The sequence below is a fragment of the Terrapene carolina genome, unplaced genomic scaffold (assembly GCF_002925995.2).
Source record: "Terrapene carolina triunguis isolate 2854851 unplaced genomic scaffold, T_m_triunguis-2.0 Scaffold66, whole genome shotgun sequence".
Classification (NCBI taxonomy): domain Eukaryota; kingdom Metazoa; phylum Chordata; order Testudines; family Emydidae; genus Terrapene; species Terrapene triunguis.
In genome coordinates this window covers 19,031,856-19,052,857 of record NW_020664417.1, presented here as the reverse complement: position 1 = coordinate 19,052,857, position 21,002 = coordinate 19,031,856, and the positions used below count along the sequence as shown (strand labels likewise).

The window sequence follows — 21,002 nt, the reverse complement described above, 5'->3', positions numbered from 1 at the left end:
ATTTATGATAGAGGATGTGTGGCGAGCTTCCTGGTCTGCAGAGAAAGTGACAAATAATTATCTTGTCTCTGACTCAACGTCAACCCGGGTTTGATTTACCATGAAGACAATAGAGCCTTCTCAACCAATTTCATTCATGGAATTTGTGCTGCAGCAGAATTTCAGTGGCGTTTCAGAGACAGTCCACCATGTCAGTGTGAGCAGCCACAAACCATGACACACATTCTTGAGGAATGCAAAATGACTTAACTTCCTGGAGGTCTTCATGCCCTGAACATTGTTGATAAGAACGGTGTGGCTTGGCTTTAACGCATTGTATATGCCAAATAATAAATAAATCAAAGTGGTGTGCAGTTTCCGGGTTTTAAAAAACAGTAGCCAGAAACCCCTTCTTCAATCTACAGCTAACCAGAAGTTCTGTTCCTTCCTCGAGGACACAGACCTAGCCATATTAATATGTCCTGTGTCACCTCAAAGCTAAACTATTACAGTGTGTTCTGTCTAGGATAAACATGAAAGCTCCATCTGGTACAACATGCAACATCTCCCCTGAACAAGACAGATTGATCACACTACATCACCAGTACTCTGTGCTCAACAACAGCTCCCCATCCAAGTCCTTGTCTGCTTTAACAGCTTTGTTCTCAACTTCTAAATCCTAAATAGGTTAGAACCTACTCATATCCATGACTACCTTTCTGCACCCCTCTGAGAATACTGCCATAGCAGGGAAGATGTGGCTGGCAAAACCATTAGGGGAATTCTCAGAGGCTGCTTGGCAGTGTGTTCTTAGTGGTAGGATCTTATGAAACTCCCTGCTACTGGCAATTGAACTGAGCTGGTGTCTTGCCTGTGTCAGACAGATCCAAATGCAAGACTCACTTCTCTGAATAGGTATTTCCTCCATAAAGAAGGCTGCTAAATGTCCTGGCATCCCTCCTTTTGTAATCAACTTCCAAAGTGATCCTGCAGAAAGACAATATACCTTGGAAAGGGACAGAGAAGCTACTATTATTCATAACTCAGTAATGTCTTATTTCTTGTATATGACGCTTAGATACCGTGGTAATTGACTCACTAGAAATGTACAGACAAGTAGAATAGAATATTACAAATTCATAGACCAAGGACTGTATTCTAATGATTGTCATTGCTTTGGGGATATTTACTTTTTCCTCTGATCTTCTGAATGGCTTGTGCGTCCATACTTTCAGTGGTATTCTCTTTCTGTTGTTCCAGATATGTTTCTCCAAGTAAAAATACTGCAATTTCTCATATGTGCAATGCACAAGTGATTTGGAATGTGGTTCAGTAATATAAGTGATAAAGTTTTAGGATAAATGGTTTGGCATTTAAGGGGGAAAAAACTGAACAATAAAGTAAATAAGTATAGCAGCTAGCAATAATTTGGGTTTGGGGGTGAAGGATAATAGCCTGTATTTTGGTAGCAATAAAATGTTATATTAAGTTCTCTCAAATCATAGCAGTACTTTAGAAAACAGCAAGTGATGAAACGCTGCTATGAGGAAGCTTCCAAATTCAGGGAGCATAAAATAAACATATTAAAATAGAAAAACTGAGCTCCAGTACTTATTGTTTTATCCTTTCCATCATGGGTATAGGATAAAAGAAAACTCTTACTTGCTTGTTAGAAGAAGAAAGCTCTTACTTGAAGTTCTTACTTGGCAGATGTCAGTTGAAAGCTCTGCTATGGAATATGCTGCAATGTCAAACTCTGTTGGGTAATTTTAGACAAATGTGTCATGTGTGACATGGAAATATGGCATGCTGTACATTAGTGATTTCCCAAGTGTTTGGATCAGGTAGTAATGTGCTGAGAAAGTGCTCTTTATCTATCCACACTGTGTACTTGTATAGCAGTGGGGAAATGCTTTTGGTAGAAATTACTTTAGTCAGAAAAAGAATCCATTTACAATATGTGCCTTCTAACATCTTTCAGACAATGCATTGTATTAAAGAGGCACTTTTTGATTAATGTTTTATAAACATTTTTCAGCATGACAGCTTAAAGTCCCTGTAAAATTGTAAATGCGTGCATAGTGCTCACTTCCATAAAGTCAAATGCCATCTCATAAAGTCTGGTTGGATCCTGTCAACCATGGTGACACAGAATCAGTACCTTGGAGCATTAAAATTAATTTGCTTCATTTATATGACTGCAATGATAGCTAGATGAAAAGAATCCTATATTTAAATTTGCTTAAAAACCTTCAAATCTTGTAGGACTTTTTTATTATTTTACAGTTAAATAAATATAATGAAGTGCAGCATGGTATTTTCATAGGGCCTTATATAAAGGAGACTAGAAAATGTGAAAGTAACAACGGGGGAAGAGAGAGAGGAAGTGAAAGATGTGTGAGGTTACACTGGGTGCAAGGCTGGGGGAGAGGAAAATGGATTCCAGTTAGTTACTTGGGAACCAGTAGCCTTAGATCAGGGATGTCCAAACTACAATCTTGGGGCCAAATCAGCATAAGTAAGGGGAGCAAAAGAGCTTTTCTGGCACACCTACTCAGTATCTTTGTGTTGTAGCTACCCCACCGTTATTGTTGGCCATGTTAATAGTCATGGAATTTGGGCAAGCAGATTTTCTCCTACTCACATATCTACTCCACACATATGTAACAGGCTACCTTCTCCACTCTTTGAATCACCACAAACCAGGGTGGACACAATCCCCACCATATTATTTATTAGGTCCCTTCCACCAGTTCACCAGTATAACCTTGTGTAGCCACATACAACTGAAAGTACACTTCCCCCCTTAACCAACTCTCTGGAGAGTGAGAAGGGAAGATCACCCCATCCTGAAATCTTGTATCCCCTGGTCTCTGCCTGCCACTTTCTTGTGCTTCTTTCTTGTCCTTTTAACTGTTCCCAGCTGATTGGTTTATTGCTTTCATTATCTGGTCAGCCTCCTGTCTAATTAAGCCATTGAACACCCATCCCCCCTATTAATTCCACTCCAGGAGGGAAATAGCTAATACCTTTAGGGTATGTCTACACTACGAGATTAATCCGAATTTATATAATTCGAATTTTGGAAACAGATTGTATAAAGTCGAATGTATGCGGCCACACTAAGCACATTAATTCGGTGGCATGCGTCCATGTACCGGGGCTAGCGTCGATTTCTGGAGCATTGCACTGTGGGTAGCTATCCCATAGCTATCCCATAGTTCCCACAGTCTCCTCCGCCCATTGGAATTCTGGGTTGAGATCCCAATGCCTGATGGGGCCAAAAACATTGCCGCGGGTGGTTCTGGGTATATCCTCCCCCCTCTCCAGGGAAGCAATGGCAGACAACCGTTTCGCGCCTTTTTCCTGGGTGAACAGTGCAGACGCCATACCACGGCAAGCATGGAGCCCGCTCAGCTCAAGACAGAAATCATGAGCATTGTAAACACCTCGCGCGTTATCGTGCAGTTTATGCTGAACCAGAACCTGCAAAACCAGGCGGCGAGGAGTAGGCTACGGCAGCGCGGTGGCGAGAGTGATGAGGATATAGACATGGAATTCTATCAAACCGCGGGACCCGGTGCTTTGGAGATCATGCTGTTAATGGGGCAGGTTATAGCTGTGGAATGCCGATTCTGGGCCCGGGAAACAAGCACAGACTGGTGGGACTGCATAGTGTTGCAGGTGTGGGACGATTCCCAGTGGCTGCGAAACTTTCGCATGCGTAAGGGCACTTTCTTGGAACTTTGTGACTTGCTTTCCCCTGCCCTGAAGCACCAGAATACCAAGATGAGAGCAGCCCTCACAGTTGAGAAGCGAGTGGCGATAGCCCTGTGGAAGCTTGCAACGCCAGACAGCTACCGGTCAGTGGGGAATCAATTTGGAGTGGGCAAATCTACTGTGGAGGCTGCTGTGATGCAAGTAGCCAAATCAATCACTGAGCTGCTGCTACCAAAGGTAGTGACTCTGGGAAATGCGCAGGTCATAGTGGATGGCTTTGCTGCAATGGGATTCCCTAACTGTGGTGGGGCGATAGATGGAACCCATATCCCTATCTTGGCACCCGAGCACCAGGGTATCCAGTACATAAACCGCAAGGGGTACTTTTCAATGGTGCTGCAAGCACTTGTGGATCACAAGGGACGTTTCACCAACATCAACGTGGGCTGGCCGGGAAGGGTTCATGACGCTCGCGTCTTCAGGAACACTAATCTGTTTAAACGGCTGCAGCAAGGGACTTACTTCCCGGACCAGAAAATAACCGTTGGGGATGTTGAAATGCCTATAGTTATCCTTGGGGACCCAGCCTATCCCTTAATGCCATGGCTCATGAAGCCATACACAGGCAGCCTGGACAGGAGTCAGGAGCTGTTCAACTACAGGCTGAGCAAGTGCAGAATGGTGGTAGAATGTGCATTTGGACATTTAAGAGGTCGCTGGCGCTCGTTACTGACTCGCTCAGACCTCAGCCAAACCAATATCCCCATTGTTATTGCTGCTTGCTGTGTGCTCCACAATCTCTGTGAGAGTAAGGGGGAGACCTTTATGGCGGGGTGGGAGGCTGAGGCAAATCGCCTGGCTGCTGATTATGCTCAGCCAGACACCAGGGCTATTAGAAGATCACACAATAATGGTGCATTCCATTATTTCCGAGAACATCTCGTCTCGCATCCTCTTTCTCCGCCACCTTATCTGAGATAGCCTTCGGGACGGAGGAGGGACGCTTGAAAAATTTGCAGCTGCTGGAGGGAGGGTTGAAAAAAAGGAGAGAAGTTTTTAAAATGATACATTTTACAGAACAATGCTTATACTCTTTCATGATGAACAACGCTATTCACATTACATAGCACATGTGATTTCAGTACAAGGTCGCATTTTCCATCTTAATATTGAGTGCTTGTGGCTTTGGTGTTAGAGATCACAGACGCAGGTCCGGGCAACAGAATTCAGCTTGCATGCGGCCATGGTAAGCCATTGTCTTTCGGCTTCTGCACCCTCCTTTCCTACATACCAAGCAAAGCCCGTTGACTGCTGCGGTTTTCCTGTTAACCTTCAGCAGCAGAAAACAAACTAAACGCCCCCCCCCCATCCAATTCTCTGGGATGATCGCTTTATCCCTCCCCCCACCGTGTGGCTGGTATCAGGGAAGATCCCTGCAGAAACCAAACTAACCCCCCGCCCGCCCTCCCGCCATGAATTATCTGGGATGATTGCTGTTCCCCTCCCCTCACCGCGTGGCTGGTAACAGGGAAGATCCCTGCTAGCCAAACGCGAAAAGCTCAGGGCCAATTCCCCCTCCTCCCGTGCTTGGCTAACTGCAGGGAAGGATTTCTTTTCAGCCACAGGCAAACAGCCCAGTAGGAACGGCCACCTCTGTCCCCTTAATTAAATTCCCGTATTTCAATCAGGTTACCATGAGCGATATCACTCTCCTGAGGATTACACAGCGAGATAAAGAACGGATGTTGCTTGAATGCCAGCAAACACCTGGACCATACGCTGCCAGGCTTTGTCATGCAATGATACCAGATTACTTGCTACTAGCATGGCATGGTCAAGTGTCCTACCATGGAGGACGGAATAAGGCTGCACTGCCCAGAAACCTTGTGGCAAGGCTTTTGGAGTACCTCCAGGAGAGCTTCATGGAGATGTCCCTGGAGGATTTCCACTCCATCCCCAGACACGTTAACAGACTTTTCCAGTAGCTGTACTGGCCGCGATTGCATCCCAAGTCCTCAGGGCAAAGTAATCATTAAAAAACGCTTGCTTTTAAAACAAGTTTTATATTTTAAAAGGTAAACTCACCTGAGGTCCCTTCCATTGGGTCATGGTCTTGGATACTGGGTTGGGAGGGTACTTCAGTCAGGCTGAGAAAAAGCTCCTGGCTGTTGGGGAGAACGGAGTGCTGTGTGCTCTCCGCAAGCTCGTCCTCCTTCTCCTCCTCTTCCCCGTCCGCAGAATCCTCAGGTGTAGCTGATGAGATTATCCCCGCCTCGGAATCCACGGTCAGAGGTGGGGTAGTGGTGGCGGCCCCCCCTAGAACTGCATGCAGCTCGGCGTAGAAGCGGCATGTCTGCGGCTCTGACCCGGAGCAACCGTTTGCCTCCTTTGTTTTTTGATAGGCTTGTCTGAGCTCCTTGACTTTCACGCAGCACTGATCTGAGTCCCTATTGTGGCCTCTCTCCATCATGCCCTTGGAGATTTTTTCAAAAGTTTTGGCATTTCGTCTTTTCGAAGGAAGTTCTGCTAGAACTGAATCATCTCCCCATATAGCGATCAGATCCAGTACCTCCCGTACGGTCCATGCTGGTGCTCTTTTTCGATTATCAGCCTGCATGGTTACCTGTGCTGATGAGCTATCTGTGGTCACCTGTGCTCTCCATGCTGGGCAAACAGGAAATTAAATTCAAATGTTCTCGGGGCTTTTCCTGTCTACCTGGCCAGTGCATCCGAGTTCAGATTGCTGTCCAGAGCGGTCACAATGGTGCACTGTGGGATAGCTCCCGGAGGCCAATACCATGGAATTGCGGCCACACTAACCCTAATTCGAAATGACAATATCGATTTTGGCGCTACTCCGCTCGTCGGGGTGGAGTACAGAAATCGATTTTAAGAGCCCTTTATTTAGAAATAAATGGCTTCATTGTGTGGACGGGTGCAGGGTTAATTCGATTTAACGCTGCTAAATCCGAATTAAAGTCATAGTGTAGACCAGCCCTTAGTGACCAGAGCACTGGGTCAGCTCTAGGTCCCTAGCACTGTAGCACAAAATGCTTTAATGTTAGTAGTAAAAGAGTGGTGAAAGACGTGGGAAAAGAGCAGAAACATCAGGAAAAAATGGGAATCCAGTGCCACAAGTCTGGCCCTCCTCTCATAACACCCGTTTACACAGGTGTTACACCATTGCCTTCAATGGAATTACACCTGATTCTCACTGCTGTAAGTGAGAGGAGAATTGGGACCCTCATGCAGCAGAACAACACCGATTAAAAGGGCAAGAACCAAGAAAAGGAAGAAAAGAGAGTATGCAGGAACAGAAAGGTTAAGTGAGGGAGAACATCAAGGGCCAGAAGAAGAAAAAAAGCGAGCCCATGGGAATACAGGAACCAAAGACTGAGAAGGAACACAGGAACAATGAGAGCAGACAGGAGAGGGAGAACAAAGGAACAAGCCCAACGGAGCAAGAAACAGGGAAAATCTGGCTGGAAAGATGGTTGAGTGTCTAGATAATTATTTTTCCCCCGGAGGTGATGACATTTTTTGGACGATCCTTGGTGTTCCTCCTTTCTACTTTTCATCTCTTGATCCTGTAAGGTGCTGTTTTCTCACCTAACTAGGCCCCATGGCTCCCTCTTTTCTTGGAGGTGAATGTGTGTGTCCCTGACCACATGTCTGTCAGAATATTTGGCCACCTCTGCTTTACATCATGGAGATTATACAGTGAAGCCATAGCAGAGTCTAAAATCCCAGCAAAAAATAAAGGACAGGCCTGATTTCCTGCCCTCTGATAGCAGTGTAAATCAGGACTGAAGCCAGTGAAGTCAATCAGATTACACGAATGTGAGGAAAAATATGGCCCAATGACTCTTAAGAAAAAACAAAACAACAAAACCCACCACCCAGAGCATAGAGCAATATATGTCTGGGTACATATAACCACTTTTAAACCATCAGGTAGGACTGCACATATGCTAACAAGATCCAAGAAAAATGAGGTGAGAAACTCTTAAAGTATTTTGAGAAAACCTGAGAGGTTTCTAACTGACCTTATTTTATTTTAATGTGTGTGCTCTGATGCTGTGCAAACTTATACTGAACTAGTTTAGTCTTGCTGTAGCTATCTTATTACATTAGAGTCAGTAGTAGTATGCTATAAGTGATGAGCAAAACAGGAGCGGACAGACCAAAATAAAGATAACCAGATCCTTTTTGCTTAGCACCTTCGTTCCTTGCTATCCATCTGTAAGATTTAAATTCATCCCCTTCACTTTACTATTTTTGTTATGGCAGCACCTGCTCATGTCACTACTGTTTCAGTCAGTGTTTCTGTTATAACTTCAGTTAACAGCAGTTCACAACCTCGCCATAAAAATATGTTGCAGGCTGAAACTTCGCATACATCCTCAGCCCAGGAATTGCAATGGGGGCTCTCTTTTTTGCTTGTTTGTTTTACAACATTTTAAAAAGAAACCAGTTTGGCTCTTCGTTACAGAAGGGCAAAACAAAATAACATAACAGGCATGGCAGAATGCAGATAGCATCAGCCCAAGTTTCTCCACACTGCCCTGTCAATGAACCGCAACCAGGGCCAGACCCACTAAAGGGGGAGCATGTGGTTGATCCTCCAGTGACGTGTTCATGCCTTCATCTTTCTTTTTAGGCTACCATCAGTAGTGTTAATTCTGCAGATGATTTGTGTGATGTGGCCACTTGTCCACTGGGGACGGAACTCACATCAGCAGCTCATTACACATAAGTCATTGAATAGCCATCAGACGTTGTGATCTCTTGCATTCTCTGCTAGACATCTATGGAGCTTTGCAGGTTTGGCTCATGGCAATTTGTCCAAACTTCTTGGTTTTGGTTCATTTAGACTCCCACCATCCAGATGGTTCATGTTTCCTCCAAACTCAGCTGAGGTTTGCCAGCCTCTATAAACCCAAGTTTGGGTTTGTGATAAAAATTTCATCTATTCACGTTTTGTAATGAAAGTTTCGCAGATCTCATCCCTCCCATCCTTTCCCTAGAGTTGAATCAATGACCTAGAGGTGAAGAGTTTTGTGTTTTATTTCCAGCTCTATATGGAAAAACATTGCATAAAAAGAGATCCTCTCAGATTATATATATTTTAAAACTTATTTTACAGAACAAATATTTAAAAAGATACCTTGTTTTAGTATATAATGGCTGAGTCAGACAGAGACATACAAATTCACTGTCAAGATTCTCCTTGGAGAAGTGTAATAGAAATGACACTGTTGAGCTCAAACTAAGACTCCTAGGAAAAATGTCCTTCCACTCCTCCCAACCCCCAGCCTCCTCTGTACTCTAACCATTTCCTACTTCCCTGCTAACTCCACTTCAGCTGATTTGTTCTGCCCCATTAGTTCATTAGGATGTTTGTCTTCCTCCCTTTCTTCGAAAACTCATAGCCAGAGTGAGAAGTGATATTATCTCGCTAACAAATGACTGTTCACTTTGACTGGCACTTGGCTCCACCTGAGCCATAAGCATCAGTCAGAGCAGGGAAGGCTGATGATTGAACACTTCTCTATGGAAAGGGAGTGGGTCAGGAGTTTGTAGGTGCACAGTGCTCCCACACAGCTGGTAGGACTGGAGGAAGATTATGAATGGGAGCAAATGGGCAGGTTCATAGGGAACAAGTGAGAAAAATGGGGATAGAGCAAAGGAGAGAAAAAAATAAAAGAATCCAAGGCTCCCTCCAGCACCTGCACAATCACTCTCCATCAAGGTACAAATCTGCATCAAGCCTCTGGCTGGAGCTTGGCATCACTCCACTTAATTAGGGAACTTCTGTCTGAAGCCTTTCTGGTATTCTAAGGCTTTGCCAGAGGAGGACGGGGTCCTCTTCAGTGGAGTTGTTGTGAATCACCTGGTTTTTTTGCCTTTCACAAGATTCTTCTGTGTCTTCATTCTTGCAGAAATGTTCTTTTTGTCTGGTTGAAATCTTAGTAAAATGTAAAATGCTTTGCTGTGATCCTTGAAGTGAAAAGGAAAGTCGGAGTCTTAAGTCAGCTGTCTTTGTGCCCACAGGTATTCCAATGCTGAAGATAGTATTTGCCGGCTATGAGCACCTATCTTTAATTTCCGTCCCCTTACTTATCTATCACCCAGCTCAGATTCTTCTTGGCAGTGTGTTGGTACCAACAATAAAATCTTGGATGGTTTCTAGACAGAAGGTAAGAAATTGCTCCCACATAACAATATTTATAATGCAGAGTACTATTTTTTTAATGTAAGAAAAAATAACAGTAAGTAAATGTAACTCTGAAACCCTTCAATGTTCTTGTAGATCCTGGGCTAGTGTTCCTTTGTTCCTTTCTTGTTTTATGGTGTTGATATTCACGATAAGACTGAATGAAAACCCAGGATTCAAACATCCCAGATTTTTGAGAAGTTCAGATCCAGATCAGACCTCTGCAGCTGGCTTCTTGCTCATTAGGCACCTGACTCAGAAAACCCCCAATAAGAAGGCCCTTGATAGATCTGAACTTTGCAGCATGAGCCAATCTCTATCAAATAAAGCTAGCTTTGGAATTACTCTTCTGGTGAGATTTCATATATCTATCATTTTGAGGTCCTGTGTATTTGCTGGGTTTTGTTGTTGTTGTTTGTTGTTGTTTTTAAATGAGAGCCCTGTATGCAATGAATTAAAATCATTCAGGACTAAAGTGTTCATTGTTTTCTAATATTATGTTGTCCTTTATACTTATGAAAAATATACAGATTACTCGATGGATGAATGGTATTTCATGTCAAGTTTTAAAAACAAAAATATAGCATTGACTGGTTCATAGGGCTGTAATATGATACAGAGAGGTTTTTCATCTCTAAGTCACTGGGTCAAATTCAGTTTATTACAACAGTGATTGGTGCTATTACCATTTGACAGCTGTTCAGTGGTCCATATGAAATAAGTTTAATGGTGTCTGTCCAGTTCCTAACATAGAAATACCAACACCAGAGAAACAAATCCTCGTGATGGACACTAATTGGCACCTCTGGTTAGCAGAGATGACAAGGATTGAATGGGTATGGAGACTGGGAAACTCTCACCCATACAGGGAGTCCTTGTAAGTGAAAGTTGAGGTACATTTCAGCACAGTGTGGGAAAGCTTACACTGCCTGCCACTGCCTAAGTTTCCTCAGTAGGCAGAGAAGAAAGGTGACTGAAATTTTCAGAATTTCAAATTTTCAACAAAAATGTTGGGGTTGTTGAGTCAGCAGCCAGAGAGGACATCAGCTTCCAGTGCTGTCAGTCCAACGCTTGCATCAAACTCGGAGGCTAAGATTTTCAGACTAGTGATTTGGGGTGCCTCCGGTTTTGGTTCCTAACTTGAGACACCTCAAACGGTCCCAATTTCCAGAGAGTGGATCCTCAACACTGTCTCAAAGTCGGGCCACTTTAATGGGCACCCAAAATCACTAGTCACTTTTAAAAATCATGGCCTAAAACTCAGATTAAAAATTTCATCCCCTTAAAAAAGCCCTTTCAGGCAGACTTTATCAATAAAAGTACAGTAGTCCTGATCTTCAGCTGTGCTTGGGTCTAACTTTGTGCTATTCCTGCAAAAAAGCCCAGTTAAACTGGCATCACTGAGGATGATCACCACCCTGCTAGGGCATTACCGCTCGTGTATCACCTCACTCCTCCCTGTGGCCAGGATAGGGAGTATGGCTGGAGCTAATCTGCACATCTGTGATCCCCACTTGTAGTGTAAAGGCCCCTTGAGGCTGTTGCCAGTTGTTGCAAGTTACAGTAGCCGTCAGACAGCGTACAAGATTGGGGGAGAGCAAAAGTGATTTAGAACCACCATTGCACCCTCCTTCGGAGCTGCACCAAGTACTAGTTTCTTATTCATTAAGCACCAAACAAGTTGTCTACTCAGACTATAATGCTGCAATAAAGATATTTTGAGAAACTGTCATTCTGCTGCACCAATATATTTCACTTGGTCTCCTAGGTTATTCACATGAAAATTATTTTAATTACTCTATTTTTTTTAAATCAATGAAGTTTTTGGTACAGATGCAATAATTACAATAGAACTGAATGTTGTGACTGGATAATGGTCTCTCGCTTTGAAAATAAACATGTCATCATCACCTTGATGTTTATTTTCTATAAACACCTCGGCTTCACTTTGGCATTTCTCTTGCAGTGGGAGACGGTTATCCAGTCACAGTTCTCAGTTCCCCTGACATTCTTGCTTAATTATGATAGTACATGTGATCTGCTTGTATGAAATTGAATTTAAATATTTAGAGGTTCATCTGCAGTAGGATATTTCTAGCTTGTAAATATGGCAGCAAAATCTGCCAAACTACAAAGTAAAAGAAATTGTTACCCAAACAAAATGTGAAATTGTGTCTCTCCCCTGAATCCCTTGGTATATAATATCCAAGAGTACAGTTTCTAATGGCTAAATTTTGGCAGTCGTTAAATGCTGATGGTTGTTGGGAGATATGGCATTACATGTTTATTTTTAAGGATTTTTTTTACATTGGTTTTAAATAGCATCTGCCAAGGAGCTTTTACAGGCTTGAAAAATGTATAAAACTAAAGGACAAATATTTGCAATACAAAGACTCACCAAATCACATCTCTCAAAATATAATTCACTTATTTAATCAACCCACCTCAAATAACAGTCTCCATCCTCATACCAATTTACATCTGTTAAAGTACCCCTTCAGGATAAGCCCAGGAAAAAGCATGACTATTCCCTGATGAGGGTCAGCAAATCTAGTCTCTCTAGGACCTATAGGAGTTGTGAGTTAACTTCCAGAGTTCAGAACTTCTCTTAGAAAATGTCCTGTCCTTCCTCCCTCCCCCTTTATAAAACAATGGGCTATTAGGACTAGCACCATCCCAGATAGAAATTGCAGACTTATACCACAGGAAAGAGCTGGCCTCTCAAGTAATCAGGTCATTTAAAGCTTTTTTTGAACACTTTATATTTAACCTAGAAGCTAATTGGAAGCTTGTATAGATCACAGAGCACTCGTGTATTGTGCCGTAGGACGCACTACTTAATAAATAGAAATCCACATTAAGTGCCATGTAGGGTGGTGCAGTGCAGCAATTTTATCTCCACAGGACAGAAGCATGGATAAATAAAGTAGGGTCTACACTCAAAAGAAGAAGCCATGCTTCTCTGTCCAAATGCTACTACCTGAGCATCCAGGAGCAGCTACGGTCTAACATGTACTCCCTAAATCAAGAGGCCTCTCCCCGCCAACCTACAGGCACTATCTCCCCTTTGTATGAGTTGAGCCTAAGCTAGACATGGAGTAATTTGCTCAACTTCACTCGTTGGGTCATGCACCATGGCAATGTAGAGCGGGGTGATGTCAGTATATTGGTGGCAACTAGTCTTGTATTTAAGTATTTAATGGGATGGTTGACAAGCTGTAGGAACTGATACAGACATTAAATATATTTAAAACTACTGTGTGAGAGGCCTCGGGACTGATAACCTATTTGCTATTGTTACTGGGACTTCTTGGAAAGGAAGCAATGATATCTGATTGCAGTCAATGCAACTGGTACAATTTCTGTACTATAACCAGGCCTGAGACCAGATGATCAGTATTCAAGGGAATACGAGGACTCCAGATATTGTCTGAAAATCCTCTCCTTAAGCTTCTTAACAATCTGTCCCAAAAAAGGGAATTTAAAACAGGTCAATAATTGGATTATCTGCCTCACAAGATGGTTTCTTGAACAGAGCCTACCAGTTGCTCTCATAAGGATAGCTGAGACTCAGCCCACCAGCAGAGATGCTTTGACATTCTCCTCCAACAGCTCCAATGCTCTCCTGCTGGGCTTTGCCATTCAGGAAGGAGACAGGTACTAGTCAAAAGTTATAACACTAAACTCCCCAGCACCTCAGTGAATGACAGTGACTGAAGAGCAAGTAGAGGGGAGTTTGCATTTGCCCCCTCCAGGTGCTGCTCTGCCTCCATAGAAGCACACAGCTCAGTTTGGAGCCAAGTGATTTTATCATCCAGGTAAGATGAAAATCCTTCACAGCAAGAAAAACTTGACTCTGCAACTGAGTGGAAACGACTTAGAACCTTTCAGTTATAAACTGTAATAAAGCTGGATAATATGGCTTCTCAGAGCCACCTAGAAATACACTGAACCCTTTGCACCCACTAAAATAAAAGCTTGCCTTGTATTTGGTTATATTCTTTAGCAACGCAATAAATGATTGTTTTGTTTCATGTTTGCAGGCACTGAAGTTAACAAGACAGCCCAAAGTACCTGTGAAGGTATAACAATGGAAGCAGTCCGTGTCACAGTGAATGTATATATATACTATACTGTACACACTCAGACAATTGAGAAGACTGGTATTTGTGAATGTTGCTTTAGCGCATATTTTATTTTTCTATCTATATTAAAAAAGATATATCTGTTTAAGTGCCTTAAAAATGCATTTTTGGCAAAAGCATTGTTTCCAGAAGCCACTTTGTTAGTTACTGCAAGAGGTTGTACAGTATTTTGTAGTCATTTAGTTTTTATTTTTCTAACAATGAATTATCATAATTAAAAGCTGTGTTCCCTTCATCACCTCTCATTTGAAGCTAGGATGCACCACCTGTAAGTTAGTGTTTTAAACTAGCTAAAATGACCAGGGGCACATCCCTCTGCTGGCTAACTTTAGAGCAGTGCTTTCTGAAGTTCTGTTCAAGATTAACTTGAATTTCTATGTGATTCTCTTATCCTCCCTACTCATATGACTGTGACATGCCTTTTTCTTCTGAGTTTGTGTACACTCAGCATGGGGCCATCCATTGGGTAGAAGCTGAGAAGCATAAATTATTTGCATTTGTTGACACAGTTGTCTAGACATTCCTTCAAAGTTAATGGTTTCTCAAGAAATTTCTTTCAGTTCCATATTATGATATCGTGGCATTGTATATCTTAAGTGCATCATAAGCTTCTTCAAAGAAATGGTCTGGTGGTTGGGTTATGAGTGAAATATTTGTGTTTTGCCGCTAAGAGGGTTTTTTTTATTATTTATCCAAGGTGAACAAAAAAATTCTTTCTTTTTTTCTGTTCTTTCTCTCAAATGCAACACAGAGATTTGCAGTGACAGAATTTAGTTGCTATTTTTTAAATAGAATCTTTACCATAGTAAAAGCAAAACTAAGTTATATATTGCCACGTTAATAAACCTCATGAGAACAAGAAAGTTGACAGTTTTTCCCCCTAATTGAGAAGGTTGTAAGGCAAATTAAGAAGGATGCTTCTAACAAGAACATTATCATGGTTAATTTGACAATCAAATGCAAATATTTTCTTAAAAAATATAGATTTTTTTTTTAATAAACAGAGAAAAGGGACCAAGGATACATGTATGCCCAGAAAGAAAGGAGTACAGGTATATAGTTGAACACACAACAAGCACCTTATTCAAAACATCAGGCAATTAGAATGGGTGCATTAACATGGACTCTAAGATGTACTTATCTGCTAGAATTGTGGTGGTGACTGTCCGTTAAAAAATAAAAGGAAAAAAAGAAAACTTCAAACAGTAAGATAGATAAAAGTACAGAGTTCAGAGGTATCCTGCATGTCACTATTCCCCTTGCACTCAATTGCATTGCAAGTATTCACTGCAAACACAAAGGGGAAGATCCTCAGTTTGTCTCTGCCATAGCTTCATTGAGCTATGAACATTTATACCAGCTGATGATCTGTCCTAAGATGCTTGGGATACATGTCCCCATGTGTTTGTCAAATTATTTTTAGCTGTATCTCTCCTGATATTCTTGGTTTAATATAAGAGGATTCCATTTGGTGCCAAGCAGAAATGCCTTGTGTTAGCAGAGGTCTGTAGTAGGCTGCTCCATTGCCATTGAGATTAAAATATCAGACATTATTACTGGTTGTCAGTGATGTGTTTTGAAATCATCAGTCCCTGATCATAAAACATGCAAGCAACAAAGATCCTGCCAGGTGCTGATGCCCTTAGTTTCCATTGACTAGAGTTGACCCAATGAAACTAAACACGAATGAGAGTTCAGGTTGCTCAGCGCCTTGCAAGACTGGGCCTGTATTGTCTAAGATTCTTTTCAGCTGCAAAGAATGCACAGAGCAGTGGCCAGTGAGCTCAAAGATGTTTTTGACAAGTGTGCCTTTACAGGTGGGCTCAAACCCAGGTATGAAAGTAGATCAAACATAAGTTTTTAGATCCAAATCCATAAGCTTCACTTTATCAAACGTTTTCAATAAAGTGGCTCCATATGCATCAAAATTCCTTTACCTAATGCTTAAGAACACTGAGAGCAGCCAAGGGTTAGCTAAAGGGCACAGTTCCATTCTAGCTTTTTTGTTTTGTTTCCTTGAATCTGTCTCTGAGCCTCAAAGTATAAAAAGGCCTGATCCAGCTCCAATTGAGATCAATGAATCTTTCCATTGGCTTTAATGGACATTGAATCAGGCCCAAAGACAGCATGAGTTTGTGGTTGACTGTTATAAATTATTAAAAGAATTCTAGCACACACAGTTGCTTTTTCCCCCTTCATTGGTTGTGTCTTCTCTAAACAGTCAATACACTGCTAATATTCCAACTGATCTACCTCTATGTACTGAATCTAATGCCTTCGGTACATGCAACAACTAGTTTAGATTCCATTGAAAATGTCTGTCTTTGTTATAATTTTACTGTGTTAAAAATATTCTTAAGACTATTTTCCAGAGAATTTTGTTAGATCCTTTAGTGTAATTAGTGATGGTTTAGAGCAGCCTAAATGGTATATGTTTATTCCTGTTTTTACATAAATTAATGTTGGATGTATTGTTCTGAACGAGATATAAAGCAAATCTGAAATACATTTTTAAATCCATACTTAGTGGAACTTAATTATTCATATCCAAAATATTCTGTTATGTTTAAAGATGGTTAAGCTGTTCATTTTATGCCTTCAATTATGCTTACATGTCTTTATAAAAGGAAAACATGGGACTTAGTTTTGTTAATGTGAAATTAGGGGAAAGACAAACTTCCTTATCATCTGGGTCTGTGTTTTGAGGGTTTTTTTGTAAGTTGAAGTTTCATGCTTTTGTCGGTGAATTTTCTGCATGTTCCTTTTTTTTTTTTTTTTAAAGTGTGAACAATTTTTAAAATATTTTACTAATTAAATTGAAAAAAGTTCTTTGTCTAGAGACAGTCTTTTTCTTGTTGATATAAATAACTTCAAAGACCTGTTTTTATGTAGCAGAAAAGGTGAGAGCCAAGCAGAGGATATGGCAAGTTGTAGTCAGATTTAAAGAAATTAATTGAACATAGTACTGTTTTATAGAGGATTAGAAAACTTTCTGAATGTTTCTGGCCTTGGCTTCAAATTTATTGGGAGAAATACAGCAGTCTATATTCAGACTAAAACTCCATTTGATATAAATGAGATTTTTGGACTATGTTTAGGACTTCAGGATTCTGCTCACTCATTAATGCCTTACATTCTGCATATCTGAGGCTCCATATATTACTGTCAATGCAAAAAAAAATCACACATTGTATTGTCAGCTCTAGGTATCAAGAGTTAACAGAACAGCTAATCATCTCTTACGTGTTGGAATAAACAAAGCTCCAAAGCTAAAAGAGTATAATGGCCTACGTAATATGTTCAAGTCAAATAATTTTCTAATTCTTTTGAAATCCTGATCCACTACTTTTTTGGTTTTTGTACTTTTTGTGTCAGTTGCTTAGTTTGTGCAGCACACAGGCTAAAAGAGCAGCAGTCCCAGCAGAGACTGATGACTTGTATCCATCCACGGAGGAGAAACTGAGGAATTCAGCAGTTTGGTTTCACAAAAATACAGTTGTATAAATTATTCTGGCGAACAGGGAAAGAGGAAACCTTTGTAGTATACTCCCTAATCACAATTTTCACCTTCAGTTGTACATGTGCATGATTTTATGCAGGAGTGGGATAGAAACCAGGATAAAAAATGGTGTGTATTAAGCACACAAAAATTGTGTGTATACATACATACATACATACCTGTGTGTGTGTGTGTGTGTATATTTATGCATACATCTCTAGAGAGAAACAAGTCCAAAATATATAAATGTTCGCAAGTTCATGTGTGGAAGAATTGTTTCTTTTTTTGATGTTATTCTGGCATTAAAAAATGAAATACAAAAAACACTGAATTGCATTTCGTATTGAATCCTAATCTTCTACAGAATTCTGCATATCAGACTATCACAGTATCATACTTTTTTAAACTTGTGTCAGGCAAACTATTTTGCAATTAAATAGATGATGCAGCACTGGAGTGATGCATTTGGGGAATTACTACCTGGTAAGAGGCTAAATCATAAATTCTCCATTTTGTTATCATTCAAATTCATTTATATTACCATTATTATAAAGTGCCACATGCACCCATGGCCTCTGGTAAACACATTAAATAGACAAGGAATTAAACTCTGCCCTTCAGTTACATTTGTGCATCTCCCATGAGCTGTCTGTTAAACTGTGAAATAATCTCGCAAGGAAAGCTATTTGAGAAGCACTTCTATTGTTCTAAAACTGCTCTGTGTTATATAGCATGTAAAGAGAGTAAATGAAGAGTAGTTTTATTTTAAGTGTGGTGGTTTGTCCTCTCCAACCTATAACAAACCTAATCTCCACTGGCCCAGATTACAAGAGTTCTGAAGTCAGTCCAGCCTCCCATATACACAGATTGTACCTTCTAAGGAGACCATACTTAGGTGTCTCTATACTGTCTGATCTTTGAACCACATATCAAGTATAGTTGTCAAACTGTAAATTCTTTTGGATCCTTTAGATCAAAATCTCTTAGGTTATATGTAGGCTTGGAAGGATTAGATGATTATGGGTAAATGTTGGTACATGTTAATTCCACTGTACACACACAAACCGACGAAAAAATATTTCCATTGATGATAATCAAAATATACAGATAAGCAAATTAAGAAAAAATGCTGCTTGAGAATTGATTAGAGTTTGATTTAAGGATATTTACTTTGTCTATTTTGACATGTGATGTTGACAATTTGTGTTTTAGCTGTTATAAAACGTTAACTTTTTGAGTCTGTGTCTACTGTCATTAAATAATTGTCTGACCCGCCCTTAATTTCGCACAAGTGTGAAGACTTAAATTGATTAAAAAAATGCTTATAACCCATAATTTTGTACAACTACAGAAATTTAAATGGATGAAAAATAAAAAATGCTTTTACATAAACATTAATATTAGATGCCGAAACTATAAAAAAACAATTTCTACAAAGCTCTATATGTACAACCCCTTGAAGCTACCACTTAACACAGAGCAATCTACAGAACAATACAATTTGCTTCTCAAATAATTATAAATATGTGCTGTCAAACATTTTTAGCCTTGGTTTTAAATATTGAAAATTAATCAGTGGTGCCATGATTTACCATAAGAAGTAGTGATCTACAAAACTGATGTGCACTGCGTCCTCTAACTCCTTCCCTCCCTCCAGAGCTCGTGGTAGGAGGCATCACTACATGCAAGCCTACTTCGTGCTAGAAGCTGGAGAACAAGCAGAGGTAATAAAACAAGCTTGTTAAATGTTTTCTTTGCCTTAGTGGTTGAGAGTGAGCTCTTCAGTAGGAAGTGGGATTTAATTTGTGGCCAATGCAATGATCAAAGAAATGGGAGAAATGTGTTGGAAACACTTGGTGTTGATGTGATCTCTTGGCTGCTACCCTGCCCGAATTGCAGTCTCTGTGGAATATCTGTTTCAGAATCCATTAAATTGCAATATTCGAGTCTGGAAATGACCAGGGCATGAGTCACCACTTAGTTTTCTCAGCAGTGGAGACAAAGTTTTCAAAATATTTTGAGTTGGATTTCTATAGCAATCTCTGTCAGCCATCCGACCTACAGAGTGACAGTGAAATGTGCAACAGAGCCACTAGATGAGCAGAATCAAACCCCTCATCTAAAACCTATTTTTTCTATTACAGATTTGGGCAGAAATGAACCTAGTTGTTTCAGATTTCCATTGTACTGACTGGTTACTGATTCTGACACCCACCTTGCTAAAATCTAAGAGCTGTATTTCACTTATCGTTTATTTAATATGCTGAAACAAGGGACCCAGCTCACTTAAGGAAGTAAATGCACATGAGCTGTTAACAGCAGTGAGTGAAACATCATCTAATTACACTGGAGCTATATGGCTACTAAAATAGCCATAGTCTAAACTCTTTTAGCTCTTAATGCATGGCATAAGTGTGCCTTGGCCAGATTTCACTGCCTGGTTTCTGCTGGCCAACCCAGGTGGTGGGCCACCTGGAGCAGTGCCCAGTACCAGAAAGTGGTGTAATTGCTGCTCAAACAAAGGGTCATGAGTTGGCCGCTGCAGTGCACAAAATGAGTTGGCTTGCTTGAGGAGAACTGGGGCCAATGCACCTGGAGAACGGGTTAATTCAGGACATCTCCAGAAGAGCCACTGCCAATGGGGTTTCTCTGGAGCCTCCCCAGAGTTTAAAGCTGCCCTCCTCTAGAGGATGGTTGTTACTGCCACCTGCCAGACCCAGCTTTTGTTCACCCAGTAAATAAAAAGAAAAATGCCTCTTTGCTTGATGTGCTGTCCAGGCACCTCCTCCAGTGGATGGCACCTTTAGAGAAGGATAAAATAATTGTGACAAAAGCCAAAGCTACTCAACATTCAAATGTTTGCCCATTAAGACTGTGCCAATTGGATCATTTGCAGGGGAAAAATAACTAATGGAAAAAATGTGTTTATACCAATGCTTTGGTGTTCAATAGGTCCTTGTGCCAAGAAATTGGCCTGTTTTTAAGCAAAAAATTGGACTGTCCATAAAGAAAGATATTTCATTGATAAAATGCAAAAATATGAGGAGATTATGTAAAAATTGGCATTTTGCAGGAAGAAACTATAGAAAGTACTGAGAGATTCAAAATCACTTGAAAAAAACACCAAAAATCTGAGTGAAATTCCATTCATTGAAAATTGTATATTTTGTCAGTTTCTAGTCAGCATCACTCTATAATTCCTCCTGAGCGGTCTGTTTCTATCTACTTTCTCTGTTGCATCCTAGCAGTTGTAGATAAGACAGACTTGTTCAGTTACCCAGTCCATCTCCCAGTTAGAGCAAGATTGTTTACCATGCACTAATGCTTTGACCAGTCTTGGTTTTGATTGTTCCAAATGATGGCATTTCCACCACTTCCCTGGGAGACTATTCCACGGATATTAATGTCAGGAAGATTTTTCCTGATGCGCAGCCTAATTTTT

At 40.8% G+C, this 21,002-nt stretch overlaps 1 protein-coding gene across 1 annotated transcript in view; it reads left to right on the top strand.

The window, feature by feature from the left end:
• The window catches only part of SLC10A7 (solute carrier family 10 member 7), a 187,813-nt gene extending 171,232 nt beyond the window's left edge, over positions 1-16,581 (top strand). Inside the window, exons 11-12 of the mRNA XM_026647842.2 lie at positions 9,754-9,899; positions 13,960-16,581. Of these exons, the coding sequence (XP_026503627.1) occupies positions 9,754-9,899; positions 13,960-14,004 (191 nt within the window). The 3' untranslated portion in view covers positions 14,005-16,581. The remainder of the gene's footprint in view (positions 1-9,753; positions 9,900-13,959) is intronic.
• The last annotated feature ends 4,421 nt before the right edge of the window (positions 16,582-21,002 follow it).